Source organism: Hyperolius riggenbachi, chromosome 5 (genome assembly GCF_040937935.1).
Source record: "Hyperolius riggenbachi isolate aHypRig1 chromosome 5, aHypRig1.pri, whole genome shotgun sequence".
In the NCBI taxonomy this organism is placed as follows: Eukaryota; Metazoa; Chordata; class Amphibia; order Anura; family Hyperoliidae; genus Hyperolius; species Hyperolius riggenbachi.
Genome location: NC_090650.1, coordinates 227,459,091 through 227,475,631, shown reverse-complemented (window position 1 = coordinate 227,475,631; position 16,541 = coordinate 227,459,091). Strand labels below are relative to the sequence as shown.

The following is a 16,541-nucleotide window of genomic DNA, read 5'->3' as shown; positions in this document are numbered from 1 at the left end:
ACACCTCCAGAGTGTTGTTTTGATTATTAAACCACACAAGCGTTGTTACTCCATAGCAAATCAATAACAGACAAGTAATGTGGTTAGGTATACTACAAAATAAACAACCAAATGCATATAGATATTGAATCATCCCCAAAATTGAGAGAAGCCATACCTTTCCAGATGTCTTTACACCCTTCCACAAACTGAAGTACAGGAATACAATCACAACAATAAGACAGGATGTCAGCTGCCATCGTGGAAGTCCTAAGTCATGTATTCCTTTGCTTTCATGCAAATGGAGAACACCCCGTCTACAAAAAAATGATTGGTATATGCATAATTATTTATAATCTGTGGTCATTTTAGATACTGTATTAGACTGGATTCAGTGATGATGGTAAGCAGCTAATTACGATTACACAAAATTTTGTGTACATTTTTGCATTTACGTCTACACGTAATTACAAATTGTGAATTCAATTGATTTTGTATAATCATTCAGAATTTCATATTAATTTTCACGTAATTTCGTGCTGACTTTGGTGGTAGATAGCAAAGCACCCATACAGTCTATTGTCATCAAAATTGCTAAATATGTTAAGAAGAATAGTGGGTACAAGTCCCAAAAAAAATTCAAAAAAGAAAGAAAAATAGTTTTTAAACTCAGAAAATGACAGTTTTAAAACCATTTTTCTTTGCATTTTTAAAATCAATTTTATCAAAAACGACAAGGTCTTTTTGAAAAATTCGTTGACTTGTACCCTCTATTCTCCTCAACATATGTAGCAATTTTGGTAGCAATAGCATGTATGGGGCCTTTGTTATTCATTGCTAAAGTCAGTATTTACCCCAAAAATTACACAATAATACAATTACATACAAAATGAATTACGATTTTCCCTGAAATTTTGCATTACAATTATGTAATTTCTGCTCATCACTAACGGGATTTGATTAACAGATACACATAACAATTACAGTAACACATAGCAGACTGAATGTATTCAATGTTGCCGGGGTTTTTTTCTTTTCAGGAAATCACAGTTTTGTGCGGTTATTTATCTTCCATTACTCTATACATTGTCTACCAGGAACACACTCAGAAGCATATGGGTGACATAACCCTACAAACAGAGCCGAGTTGCTTTATAAATAACCTTAAAGGGAAACTGTAGTGAGATGTATATGGAGGCTGCCATATTTATTTCCTTTTAAGCAATACCAGTTGCCTGGCAGCCCTGCTGGTCTATTTGGCTCAAGAAGTGTCTGAATCACACCAGAAACAAGCATGCAGCTAATCTTGTCATATCTGTCAAAATTGTCAGAAACACCTGATCTGCTGTATGCTTGTTCAGGGGCTATGGCTGAAAGTATTTGAGGAAGAGGACTAGCAGGATAGCCAGGCAACTGGTATTGCTTAAATGGAAACAAATATGCCAGCCTACATATACCTCTCACTACAGTTCTCCTTTAAGCAGAGGTGCCAAACCTGATCGGGACCTAGAGCTGTGTAATACTCCAGTTGTTTAATGCCTGAGGAAGCGGGATTTTGCTCGTGAAACGCGTCGCAGTTGTTCTTGGAGTATATGAATAAATTGTTTGACTATACTGACAGCATTGTGTCTGTTTTTGGGTTGGTTGGTCCACCACCACCACCCGAATATTTTTAAACTTTTTAGTGTGTTTTATCCTATTGGCGCCTCTGTACTTCGCTACTCTTTTAATAGTACTCTCAGACTTAGGGAACAATTATATAAAAAAAAAAAAGAAGTAAAGAACAGAAGAAAAAATTGTTATATACACATACTCATTGTCTTCACTTTTATAAATATGGTGCACATTAACCACTTGAGGACCGTCTACAGCCGACGGGTGGCTGCAAAGGCTGGGCCTTAACGACCACAATACACCCATCGGCGGCGAGTCCTCATGTGGCTGCTGGCCGGGGATCGCGCGTTGTTGTGCCCGCGCATCCTCCGGCAATAGGCTCTGCCCACCCGCGTCGTCAACCCGCCGGCAAATCGGAAGCGCCGGCGGGTTGTTAACCCGATGATCGTCGCATAGGAAGCGTATAGTACGCTTTGTAATGTATACAAAGTGTATTATACAGGCTGCCTCCTGCCCTGGTGGTCCCAGTGTCCGAGGGACCACCAGGGCAGGCTGCAGCCACCCTAGTCTACACCCAAACACACTGATCTGCCCCCCCTGCCCCCTGATCACCCACAGCACCCCTCAGACCCCCCCCTGCCCACCCCCCAGACCACTGTTTGCACCCAATCACCCCCCTAATCACCCATTAATCACTCCCTGTCACTATCTGTCAATGCTATTTTTCTTAATTCCCTAAACGGCCCCCTGGGGACTCCTGATCACCCCCCACTACTCAGATTCTCCCCAGACCCCCCCCCCCCTGTGTACTGTATGCATCTATCCCCCCTGATCACCTGTCAAAAACCCATCAATCACCCATCAATCACCCCCTGTCACTGCCACCCATCAATTAGCCCCTAACCTGCCCCTTGCATGCAATCTGATCACCCACCCACACCATCAGATCACCTGCAGACCAGACATCAGATCACCTCCCAAGTGCATTGTTTACATCTGTTCTCTCCTCTAAACACCCACTAATTACCCATCAATCACCCCCTATCACCACCTGTCACTGTTACCCATCAGATTAGACTCTAATCTGCCCCTTGCGGGCATCCAATCACCCGCCCACACACTCAGATTGCCCTCAGACCCCCCCTTATCAATTCGCCAGTGCATTATTTACATCTGTTCTTCCCTGTAATAACCCACTGATCACCTGTCAATCACCTATCAATCACCCATCAATCACCCCCTGTCACTGCCACCCAGCAATCACCCCCTGTCACTGCCACCCATCAATCAGCCCCTAACCTGCCCCTTGCGGGCAATCTGATCACCCACCCACACCATCAGATCACCTGCAGACCCGCCATCAGATCATCTCCCAAGTGCATTGTTTACATCTGTTCTCTCCTCTAAACACCCACTAATTACCCCATCAATTACCCCCTGTCACCACCTGTCACTGCTACCAATCAGATTAGACCCCTATCTGCCCCTAGGGCACCCAATAACCCACCCACACCCCCAGAACGCCCTCAGACCCCAGCCCTGATCACCTCACCAGTGCATTGCTTGCATCTATTCCCCCTTCTAATCACACCTTGAGACACCCATCAATCAATCACCTCCTGTCACCACCTGTCACCCCCTAGCACACCTACCCATCAGATCAGGCCCTAATTTGCCCCTTGTGGGCTCCTGATCACTCGGCCAAACCCTCAGATCCCCCTCAGACCCCCTTCCGATCACCTCCCCAGTGCATTGATTGCATCTATTTTCCCCTCTAACCACCCGTTGAGACACCCATCAATCACCTCCTGTCACCCCCCTAGCACTCCTATCCATCAGATCAGGCCCAATACAAACCTCAAAATCTGCAGATGCTTATACCCCTGAACAGTCATTTTGAGACATTTGGTTTCCAGACTACTCACAGTTTTGGGCCCGCAAAATGCCAGGGCAGTATAGGAACCCCACAAGTGACCCCTTTTTAGAAAAAAGACATCCCAAGGTATTCTGTTAGGTGTGTAACGAGTTCATAGAAGATTTTATTTTTTGTCAAAAGTTAGCGGAAATTGATTTTTATTGTTTTTTCACAAAGTGTCATTTTTCACTAACATGTGACAAAAAATAAAATCTTCTATGAACTCACCATACACCTAACGGAATACCTTTGGGTGTCTTCTTTCTAAAATGGGGTCACTTGTGGGGTTCCTATACTGCCCTGGCATTTTAGGGGCCCTAAACCCTGAGGAGTAGTCTTTAAAACAAATGCCTCAAAATGACCTGTGAATAGGACGCTGGGCCCCTTAGCGCACCTAGGCTGCAAAAAAGTGTCACACATGTCGTATCACCGTATTCAACAGAAGTAGTATAATGTGTTTTGGGGTGTATTTTTACACATACCCATGCTGGGTGGGAGAAATATCTCTGTAAATGGACAATTGTGTGTAAAAAAAATCAAAAATTTGTCATTTACAGAGATATTTCTCCCACCCAGCATGGGTATATGTAAAATACACCACAAAACACATTATACTACTTCTTCTGAGCACGGCAGTACCACATGTGTGGCAATTTTTTGCAGCCTAACTGCGCTAAGGGGCCCAAAGTCCAATGAGTACCTTTAGGATTTCACAGGTCATTTTGAGACATTTGGGTTCAAGGCTACTCCTCACAGTTTAGGGCCCCTAAAATGCCAGGGCAGTATAGGAACCCCACAAGTGACTCCATTTTAGAAAGAAGACACCCCAAGGTATTCTGTTAGTAGTATGGTGAGTTCATAGAAGATTTAATTTTTTGTCACAAGTTAGCGGAAATTGATTTGTATTGTTTTTTTTTTTCACAAAGTGTCAATTTCCGCTAACTTGTGACAAAAAAAAAATCTTCTATGAACTCACCATACTCCTAACAGAATACCTTGGGGTGTCTTCTTTCTAAAATGGGGTCACTTGTAGGGTTCCTATACTGCCCTGGCATTTTAGGGGCCCTAAAGTGTGAGGAGTAGTCTAGAATCCAAATGCCTCAAAATGACCTGAGAATAGGACATTAGGCCCCTTAGCGCACCTAGGTTGCAAAAAAAGTGTCACACATGTGGTATCGCCGTACTCAGAAGAAGTAGTATAATGTGTTTTGTGGTGTATTTTTACACATACCCATGCTGGGTGGGAGAAATCTTTCTGTAAATGGACAATTGTGTGTTAAAAATAAATCAAAAAATTGTCATTTACAGAGATATTTCTCCCACCAAGCATGGGTATGTGTAAATATACACCCCAAAACACATTATACTACTTCTCCTGAGTACGGTGATACCACGTGTGGCACTTTTTTGCACCCTAACTGCGCTAAGGGGCCCAAAGTCCAATGAGTACCTTTAGGATTTCACAGGTCATTTTGCGACATTTGGTTTCAAGACTACTCCTCACGGTTTAGGGCCCCTAAAATGCCAGGGCAGTATAGGAACCCCACAAATGACCCCATTTTAGAAAGAAGACACCCAAAGGTATTCCGTTAGGAGTATGGTGAGTTCATAAAAGAATTTATTTTTTGTCACAAGTTAGCGGAAAATGACACTTTGTGGAAAAAAAACAATTAAAATCAATTTCCGCTTACTTGTGACAAAAAATAAAATCTTCTATGAACTCATCATACTCCTAACGGAATACCTTGGGGTGTCTTCTTTCTAAAATGGGGTCATTTGTGGGGTTCCTATACTGCCCTGGCATTTTAGGAGCCCTAAACCGTGAGGAGTAGTCTTGAAACCAAATGCTGTGAAATCCTAAAGATACTCATTGGACTTTGGGCCCCTTAGCGCAGTTAGGGTGCAAAAAAGTGCCACACGTGGTATCGCCGTACTCAGGAGAAGTAGTATAATGTGTTTTGGGGTGTATTTTTACACATACCCATGCTGAGTGGGAGAAATATCTCTGTAAATGACAATTGTGTGTAAAAAAAAAAAATCAAAAAATTGTCATTTACAGAGATATTTCTCCCACCCAGCATGGGTATGTGTAAAAATACACCCCAAAACACATTATACTACTTCTCCTGAGTACGGCAATACCACATGTGTGGAACTTTTTTGCAGCCTAACTGCGCTAAGGGCCCAAAGTCCAATGAGCACCTTTAGGCTTTACAGGGGTGCCCCCCAAAATGCCAGGACAGTAAACACACCCCACGAATGACCCCATTTTGGAAAGTAGACACTTCAAGGTATTCAGAGAGGAGCATAGTGAGTCTGTGGCAGATTTCATTTTTTTTTGTCGCAAGTTAGAAGAAATGGAAACTTTTTTTTTTGTCTCAAAGTGTCATTTTCCGCTAACTTGTGACAAAAAAATAAAATCTATGAACTCACCATGCCTCTCAGTGAATACTTGTGGATGTCTTCTTTCCAAAATGGGGTCATTTGGGGGGTATTTATACTATCCTGGAATTTTGGCACCTCATGAAACATGACAGGTGGTCAGAAAAGTCAGAAATGCTTCAAAATGGGAAAACTCACTTTTGCCACCATAGTTTGTAAATGCTATAACTTTTACGCAAACCAATAAATATACACTGAATGGATTTTTTTTTTTATCAAAGACATGTAGCACAACAAATCTGGACAAAAATGTATACAGAAATTTTACTTTATTTGATGAATATAATAAAAACTAAAAACTAAAACTCGCAGCAGCAATCAAATAGCACCAAAAGAAAGCTGTATTAGGCCTCTTGCACACTGCAAGCAATTCAGATTCAGATTCCGCTTTTTAATCTGTTTTTACTTCCGATTCAGATTCAGATTTGCAGTTTGCTCCTTGCACACTGCAAATCTGAATCTGAATCGGAGGTAAAAACTGATTAAAAAGCGGAATCTGAATCTGAATTGCTTGCAGTGTGCAAGAGGCCTTAGTGACAAGAAAAGGAGTTAAAATTCATTTAGGTGGTAGGTTGTATGACCGAGCAATAAACCGTGAAAGCTGCAGTGTTCTGAATGGAGAAAAAGGCTTTGGTCCTTAAGGGTCGAAAAGACTGTGGTCCTCAAGTGGTTAAAAGGTGATATTTATCACCAAAACCGAGGAGATTCACTTGTTCTCAGCTTTACAAATAGACCCAGGCTTTGATTAAAAAGCTGGCAACCAGTACCATACGTTGTAGACATCATTTCTTTTTTATCTGTTCTCCAAATTTATGCACCTGACTAATTTTATTTAAACAATTATTGCGCACTTTCTGTAAATCCAATAAACTTCATTTCACTTCTCAAATATCACTGTGTGTGTCTCCTATATGGTTTATTTAACTGACATTTTTTATCGTAACAACTAGCGATTTATACAGGAAAATCATGATGATTAACAAGGTTGCCCAAACTTTCGCATCCCACTGTAGAGCTGCTATTAGAGTGGGAGTTTTTTTGTCTGCATCTGAGGAGGTGGACGGGATCAACTCTGGGGAGACTAGCTTAGGCCCCTCCCTGCCCCTCCCTGACTATCCCAGCCCAGTGGGTGCATATGCAAAAAGGAATAGTAGCGCTCAGCTCATACGTATGGGAGTCCGTTCGATCCCAACTTCCCGAGCCTTCACTAGGCATGAAATCACCTTGAGATAAACATACAAACAAAGGCAGGTAATAGTGCAGACTGTTTCAATGTGTTTTGATCACCACTGGTGCGCCACATATACAAGCTCAATGACAGTGCGCGGGTATGGGGCTAAGAAACCACCACCTCAACACTTCATCCACTCCCCTCCTGTTGTATTCTCCCCTGTTCACCCTGTATACAACTTGGGGTATGTGATCTTCAATTCCTCTGCAATATACAGATTGCCCACTGATATAATCGTATCACCTCCGCTGCCTGTCCGCAGTGATCAAACCTAAAAAACAAGCACAATGCCTCACATGTGTAAAACCTCTTATTTTACTCTAGATATAAAAAAAATAATGTGCGTACATGGTATTAAAAGTTAAAAGCATATCACAGATATAGTACCGGTCCACTGGTCTAGGGCTGCGGCTACTCTCCGTTCTCTAGATTGACCAGCAGAGCCTAAGGAACAACGTGGAGGACGTTGAACGCTGGACGAAAGAACTGGCTGACAGGGCAAGTCCCAGAGATACTGTTAGTCAGGGGTAAACCTTGGGAAGGGAGCTGACAGGCTAGGAACCCAGGACAGAACGGACAGACTGGAGGAAACCCTGGGATGCTGCGGATGACTGGAGAGTTCCTAGCAGGTTGAATCCCCAGGAAAGCTGCAGGTGACAGAGAGTTCTGGAGGGAACTTGCAGGCTGAGGGAATCCCCAGGAGAGCTGCAGGTGACTCGGAGAATTCCTGGAGGGAACTAGCAGGCTGAGGGAAACCCAGGGAAGCTGCAGGTGTCTGGAGAGCTCCCGGAGGCCTCCTGGAGGTAACTGACAAGCTGAGGGAAACCCAGGGACGCTGCAGGTGACAGGTGAGCTCCTGGAGGGAACTGACACACTGAGGGAAACCCAAGGATGCTGCAGATGACTAGGAGAGCTCCCAGAGGGAACGGACAGGCTGAGGTAAACCCAGGGACGCTGCAGGTGACTGGAGAGCTCCCAGAGGGAACTGACAGGCTGAGGGAAACCCAGGGAAGCTGCAGATGACTGGAGAGCTCTGGAAGGGGAACTGGCGGACTGGAGGAAACCCATGGAAGCTGCAGGACAGGGAGTGAGAAAGGGAGACTGACAGGAAACAGGGATAGATGGATGGATGGCAGACCAGAGTCTGACAGGGAGTGCAGGTATCCTGGTTAGGCTGCAGGCAGTATAGCAGGCAGACTAAATCAGGCAGACAGGAAGGTATGTGTAGCAACAGGGATATGGGTTGTCCTGGAAGGGAGATCCTGGTCGAGGGAAAGCCAATAGAGAGGAGATCCAGGAAAGGGAAGTGGGAATGGTGACGGAGCACCGTGGCTGTGACCAGGGATACAACAGCAACGAAGTGTGAGAGTGAGTGAAGTGTGAGAGTGCAGGGTTTAAATACTCCGCCTCTCAATTAACCACTTAAGGACCTAGGGCTTTCTACCCCTTAAGGACCGGCCACTTTTTTTCCATTCAGACCACTGCAGCTTTCACGGTTTATTGCTCGCTCATACAACCTACCACCTAAATGAATTTTGGCTCCTTTTCTTGGCACTAATAAAGCTTTCTTTTGGTGCTATTTGATTGCTCCTGCGATTTTTACTTTTTATTATATTCAGCAAAAAAGACATGAATTTTGGCAAAAAAATGATTTTTTTAACTTTCTGTGCTGACAGTTTTCAAATAAAGTAAAATTTCTGTAATGCAGCGCGAAAAATGTGGACAAACATGTTTTGGATTAAAAAAACCCCATTCAGCGTATATTTATTGGTTTGGGTAAAAGTTATAGCGTTTACAAACTATGGTGCAAAAAGTGAATTTTCCCATTTTCAAGCATCTATGACTTTTCTGACCCCCTGTCATGTTTCATGAGGGGCTAGAATTCCAGGATAGTATAAATACCCCCCAAATGACCCCATTTTGGAAAGAAGACATCCCAAAGTATTCACTGAGAGGCATAGTGAGTTCATAGAAGAAATTATTTTTTGTCACAAGTAAGCGGAAAATGACACTTTGTGAAAAAAAAAAAAAAAGTTTCCATTTCTTCTAACTTGCGACAAAAAAAAATGAAATCTGCCACGGACTCACCATGCCCCTCTCTGATACCTTGAAGGGTCTACTTTCCAAAATGGGGTCATTTGTGGGGTGTGTATACTGTCCTGACATTTTGGGGGGTGCTAAACTGTAAGCACCCCTGTAAAGCCTAAAGGTGCTCATTGGACTTTGGACCCCTTACCACAGTTAGGCTGCAAAAAAGTGCCACACATGTGGTATTGCCGTACTCAGGAGAAGTAGTATAATGTGTTTTGGGGTGTATTTTTACACATACCCATGCTGGGTGGGAGAAATATCTCTGTAAATGACAATTTTTTATTTTTTTTTACACACAATTGTCCATTTACAGAGTTATTTCTCCCACCCAGCATGGGTATGTGTAAAAATACACCCCAAAACACATTATACTACTTCTCCCGAGTACGGCGGTACCACATGTGGGGCACTTTTTTACACCCCAAGTACGCTAAGGGGCCCAAAGTCCAATGAGTACCTTTAGGATTTCACAGGTCATTTTGCGGAATTTGATTTCCAGACTACTCCTCACAGTTTAGGGCCCCTAAAATGCCAGGGCAGTATAGGAACCCCACAAATGACCCCATTTTAGAAAGAAGACACCCCAAGGTATTCCGTTAGGAGTATGGTGAGTTCATAGAAGATTTTATTTTTTGTCACAAGTTAGTGGAAAATGAAAAAACAATAAAAATCAATTTTCCGCTAACTTTTGTCAAAAAATAAAATCTTCTATGAACTCACCATACTCCTAACGGAATACCTTGGGGTGTCTTCTTTCTAAAATGGGGTCATTTGTGGGGTTCCTATACTGCCCTGGCATTTTAGGGGCCCTAAACTGTGAGGAGTAGTCTGGAAATCAAATTCCGCAAAATGACCTGTGAAATCCTAAAGGTACTCATTGGACTTTGGGCCCCTTAGCGTACTTGGGGTGTAAAAAAGTGCCACACATGTGGTACCGCCGTACTCGGGAGAAGTAGTATAATGTGTTTTGGGGTGTATTTTTACACATACCCATGCTGGGTGGGAGAAATACCTCTGTAAATGACAATCTTTAGATTTTTTTACACACAATTGTCCATTTACAGAGTTATTTCTCCCACCCAGCATGGGTATGTGTAAAAATACACCCCAAAACACATTGTACTACTTCTCCTGAGTACGGTGATACCACATGTGTGGCACTTTTTTGCACCCTAACTGCGCTAAAGGGCCCAAAGTCCAATGAGTACCTTTAGGATTTCACAGGTCATTTTGCGTAATTTGATTTCTAGACTACTCCTCACGGTTTAGGGCCCCTAAAATGCCAGGGCAGTATAGGAACCCCACAAATGACCCCATTTTAGAAAGAAGACACCCCAAGGTATTCCGTTAGGAGTATGGTGAGTTCATAGAAGATTTTATTTTTTGACAAAAGTTAGCGGAAAATTGATTTTTATTGTTTTTTTCACAAAGTGTCATTTTCCACTAACTTGTGACAACAAATAAAATCTTCTATGAACTCACCATACTCCTAACGGAATACCTTGGGGTGTCTTCTTTCTAAAATGGGGTCATTTGTGGGGTTCCTATACTGCCCTGACATTTTAGGGGCCCTAAACCGTGAGGAGTAGTCTGGAAATCAAATTCCGCAAAATGACCTGTGAAATCCTAAAGGTACTCATTGGACTTTGGGCCCTTTAGCGCAGTTAGGGTGCAAAAAAGTGCCACACATGTGGTATCGCCGTACTCGGGAGAAGTAGTACAATGTGTTTTGGGGTGTATTTTTACACATACCCATGCTGGGTGGGAGAAATAACTCTGTAAATGGACAATTGTGTGTAAAAAAATCAAAAGATTGTCATTTACAGAGGTATTTCTCCCACCCAGCATGGGTATGTGTAAAAATACACCCCAAAACACATTGTACTACTTCTCCCGAGTACGGCAATACCACATGTGTGGCACTTTTTTGCACCCTAACTGCGCTAAGGGGCCCAGAGTCCAATGAGTACCTTTAGGCTTTACAGGGGTGCTCACAATTTAGCACCCCGCCCACTTGCCAGGACAGTTAACAAACCCCACAAATGACCCCATTTTGGAAAGAATACACAGCAAGGTATTCCATGAGGGTAATGGTGAGGTCATTGAAAATCTTATTTTTTGTCACAAGTAAACGGAAAATGACACTTTGTTAGAAAAAAAAATAAAAAAAAAATTCTGCTAACTTGTGACAAAAACTAAAATCTTTTATGAACTCACCGTGCACCTCACATAATACTTTAGGGTGTCCTCTTTCCAAAATGGGGTCATTTGTGAAGTCTGTCCTGGCATTTTAGGGTTTCTGCAATCATTACATGTATGGCCAGTATTAGGAGTTTCTGCTATACTCCTTATATTGGGTATACGGGTAATGCACTCTGGGCTGAAAGGAAAAATGAACGGCAAACATACCTTGCTCCACATCAATGGCAGATCTTCCTCCACATCAATGGCAGTGATAACCTCAGGAGAGAGACACCCCGTGCCACCCTGCACTCAGGGTGAGCCACCAACTTATGTGACTGGGCCTCAGAACTTTAGTATACAGCATTATGCCTGTAGGATACAGCAATATGCCTGCCAATAGAGATGACTCTGTGTGGCATTAAAGCATCATCACAGGCCCAAATCACATATAAACCGGGGGTGTCCACACTCAAGGGAAATTCAAACATGCCGTCTTATATCGCCAACCCAGGACAGATCAGCAATATCAAGCATGGAAACCGATCCTTCTTCCCACTTTTATGCTTACCCGTTTGGTCTTCAAGCTTACCTCTCCTCTCCCTGCGACAATGTGCAAAAGACCACTGAGTGTGTGCCTACTCCTGTGTCTGGAGTTCCCTAGGTTCTAATAGTGTACCTGCTCGTGGTACCTCTCAAAACACGGCCCTACGCATAGGCCAGGCTGGTCAGGACAGCGGGGACAATAAAAACTGGTGTCATTCCTTCTTCCAGTCCTGCTGCAGACACGACAACGTTTTCTTCGGATGCGTTGACCTGGGGCACACGGAATCTGATAGGCGTAATGCCTACCATGCAGTCGGCTAGTTGCATCTGGGGGGGGGGTTAGGGGCCTGGCACCTCCTGGATACAGGATGTCCAGAATGATCTGTTCCTGAAATTGGAGGAAAGATCCAGTTCTTCCAGCCTTACTGTAGAGAACAAAGCTGTTGTAAACTGCCAATTGAATCAGATAAAAAGACACTTTCTTATACCAGCGTCTTGTTTTCCGGGTCATTAAATAGGGCGCTAACCTCTGGTCATTGAAGTCCACCCCTCCCATGTTGACATTATATTCGTGGACGACAAGGGGCTTTTCAATGACCTTAGTTGCCCATTGAATTTGGACTGTCGTGTCTGTGTGAATGGTGGACAGAAAGTAAACGTCCCTCTTGTCCCTCCATTTCACCGCAGGTCTTCAGTACGCAAGGCGGCCCTCTGCCCCCGTTCAAGTCTGGTGGTAATGAGCCATTGGGGGAAGCCCTGGCGACTAGGCCGCGCAGTGCCACAGCATCGGATTCCTTCTAACTTTAAGTGCTGAAAGAGGGCCACACTTGTGTAATAATTGTCCACAAAAAGATGGTACCCCTTCTGGAACAAGGGTGACACCAAGTCCCACACAACCTTTCCACTGCTCCCCAGGTAGTCAGGGCATCCGACCGGCTCCAATTTTGAGTCTTTTCCCTCATAGACCCTAAAACGACATGTATAGCCTGTGGCCCTTTCACAGAGCTTATACAGTTTCACCCCATACCGGGCGCGCTTGCTTGGGATGTACTGTTTGATGCCAAGGCGCCCGGTAAAGCGTAAGAGGGACTCGTCTACGCAGATGTTCTGTTCAGGGATATAAGCATCTGCAAATGTTGAGGACAGGTGGTCTATGAGGGGCCGAATTTTGTGGAGCCGGTCATAAGCAGGGTCTCCCCTTTCATGACAGGTTTTGTCGTCGTTGAAGTGCAGGAAGCGCAGGATGGACTCAAATCGTGTCCTGGACATGGCAGCAGGGTACAAGGGAACATGATTTACTGGGTTCGTAGACCAATACGACCGCAATACATTCTGTTTCATTAGTCCCAAGTGAAGGATAAGGGCCAAAAAGATTTTAATGTCGGAAACTTGGACTGGTTTCCACCCGAAAGGCTGGGCATACATGCTCTCCGGGTGCTCGGTGATGAATTGTGTGGCTTTACGGTTGGTCTCAACCACAATTAAGTCCAAGAGAACCTGGGTGATGAACAGCTGCAAAAATTTTAGGACCGTTCCTAGATGAGCTGTCGCCACCTGGACTCCAGACTGGGCGGTGAAAGGGGGCACTACGGGTGCGGCGGAATCAGGGGATTGCCAATCTGGTTGTGCCAGAACCTCTGGGAGTCTATGGGTACTACGGGCCCGTCTTCTTCTTGGTGGCTGCGACGGGGGTACTACTGCACTTGCCACCGTACCAGTTTCAACTTCCATGCTGACGCTCACCACTTCGCCAGGGTCTACGGAAGCACTGGCACTAAGTCCAGGAGATGCTGCGCTGCTGGTGCCTGCCTCACCAAGAAAACTATCAACAGCGCTAGCACCACCCTGCTGCCCTTGAGGCGGATCCTGCGCCACCTGCGGTCTAACGACTTGGGGTCTGGTACACCTGGCTCTAGCCGGGACCATAGCCTCGTCATCACTTTCGGTCAGGGAACCACTGCTTTCTACAGGTTCAAATTCGGACCCGGAAGATTCGACGGATGATTCTTCCCAAAAGAACTCATCCGACTGGTCCATGTACCTGTATACCTCGTCATCGGAAAGCCCCCTTCTTGCCATTTTGGATTGCTAAATTTATGGGGTTTTCCTCCGAGACTACCCAGAAAAAAAGAGCACCTACCTAGCAAAAAGGGAGTATTTGAGAGGTATTGGGGTTGGTGGGAAGTGGGGTCTCAGAGGCAATCAAACAATCAAGGGACAATCAAATACAATTACAGCACAATCGACTCCAATCACAGCACAATCAAATCTGATGCACTCGGAAGGTGATGGGGGGAGGGTGGGATTGAGTGTGGCGGGAAGTGGGGTCTCAGGCAATCAAACAATCACGGGGCAATCGAAGCCAATCACGGGACAATCAAATACAATTACAGCACAATCGAATCCAATCACAGCCCAATCAAATCTGATGCACTCGGAAGGTGATGGGGGGGAGGGTGGGATTGGGTGTGGCGGGAAGTGGGGTCTCAGGCAATCAAACAATCACGGGGCAATCGAAGCCGATCACGGGACAATCAAATACAATTACAGCACAATCGAATCCAATCACAGCCCAATCAAATCTGATGCACTCGGAAGGTGATGGGGGGAGGGTGGGATTGGGTGTGGCGGGAAGTGGGGTCTCAGGCAATCAAACAATCACGGGGCAATCGAAGTCGATCACGGGACAATCAAATACAATTACAGCACAATCGACTCCAATCACAGCACAAGCAAATCTGATGCACTCGGAAGGTGGTGGTTGGAGGTGGTGGGGGGGGTGGGGGAGGGTGGGGTTGGGTGTGGTGGGGGGGGGAGGGTGGGGTTGGGTGTGGTGGGAAGTGGGGTCTCAGGCAATCAAACAATCACGGGACAATCGAAGCAGATCACGGGACAATCAAATACAAGCGCAGCACAATCAAATACAAGCGCAGCACAATCAAATACAAGCGCAGCACAGTCAAATACAATGCACTTGGACGGTGATTAGGGGGGGTCTGAGGGCGATTTGAGGGGGTGGGGGGTTGATCAGGAGCCCGCACGGGGCAGACTGAGTCCTGATCTGATGAGAGGCAGACACAGGGGGTTACTGATCAAAGATCAGTTAGTGATCGCTGGGGAGGACAGATGTAAACAAAGAGCAGGGGATGTAATCAGAAGGGGGGTATGAGGGCATTCGAGGGCCTGGGCAGGTGATCGGTTACCCCCGCGGGGCAGTTAGGGTCTGCTCTGATGGGTGGGGGTGCTGAGGGGTGATGGACAGGTGATAGACAGGTGATCAGAGGGGGATCAGAGGGGGATCAGGGGGTAAGGTAGCTGTATACAGATGTATACAGTATACAGGGGGGTAGTCTGGGATGGGGTCTGGGGGTGATCTAAAGGTAGGGGGGGGATCAGGGGTGACTAGGAGGCAGTTAGGGACCTAAACTAAGGGGCAGCGTCGCTAGTTAGTGGCAGGTGGGGGGGGTGGGGGTTTTGCAGGGGTGCAAGGGTGCTAGGCAGGGGTCTGCTGGGGTGATCAGGGGGGGTATGAGGCCTGGGGTGGGTGATCAGGGGGCTGTACGGCAAAAAAAGGCTGTGTGCTGGGTACTTACAAAGTGCTTCCTCCTCGCTAGTGGTCTCTGCAACAATGAGACCACGAGGCGAGGAGGAAGCACGTATAAGGCACTTTGTTTACTTAACAAAGTGCCTTATACATTCTGATTGGTTACATTTGCGGATTCCTCCGCTCGCCGGCTCTGCTAAGTGGCCGGCGAGCGGAGACAAAATGCCCGTGCATCGATCCCGGGCGGAGGATCGCGTCACGGATGACGCGATCGCTCCGCCCATGCCCCTACAAGGACCGCCGCCATTTGTCTATACGGCGGTCCTTGCGGGGTGCACTTCCCGGCCGCCAATTGTACATACGGCGGTCGGGAAGTGGTTAAGGAGGATGCAGTATCGCCTATGGCTAGCAACAGAGGAACACCAGCTCCAGGAAGCAGGTTGGGTTGGGGTTTCTCAGGACAGGACAGGACAGAGACAGAGGAGCTGCGTGGGACCCGCGGCTGGAGTGAAACAAGTGATCGTTACACTCCGCCGTCATTGCAGGAGAGCCAGCGCAGGAACAAGGCAAGGTAAGCACAAGCAATCATGACACAGAGTGAGTGTAATACGCTGAGGCTGGGAGCACACTTGTCTGTCGGTTTTCTGTATGCGTTTTCTGCACACCATGTGTACCTGCACATGTGAAAACTTGCAGGTTTTATCACAGAAGCTAATGTAGTTGATAGAAAAAATATGGGCAGTGCTTCATTGCTGTCTGCTTTTATCTGCATGGGTAAAACACATTTAAGTGTGCAGTAGCCAATTGAATAACACTGGTTCTCAGTTTACCTGTGCAGAAAGCGAGGATGGGCAGGAGGGGGGTTCCATCCAAAGTTTCACAGTGGGGCCCAGTGATTTTTAGTTACGTCCCTGATTCTCACTGCAGCTCACAGTGAGATAGATCCTGCTTGTTCTTGTCCCTCCAAGCTGTATAGCAAGACAGTGTCCATCATTATG

At 45.6% G+C, this 16,541-nt stretch overlaps 1 protein-coding gene across 2 annotated transcripts in view; it reads right to left on the bottom strand.

Moving 5' to 3' along the window:
- SLC6A3 (solute carrier family 6 member 3) overlaps positions 1-16,541 on the bottom strand; it is a 175,229-nt gene that overhangs the window by 104,161 nt on the left and 54,527 nt on the right. For both annotated transcript variants that reach the window (XM_068236716.1, XM_068236717.1), the window contains exon 5: positions 158-296. In XM_068236716.1, coding sequence (XP_068092817.1) covers positions 158-296 — 139 coding nt within the window. The remainder of the gene's footprint in view (positions 1-157; positions 297-16,541) is intronic.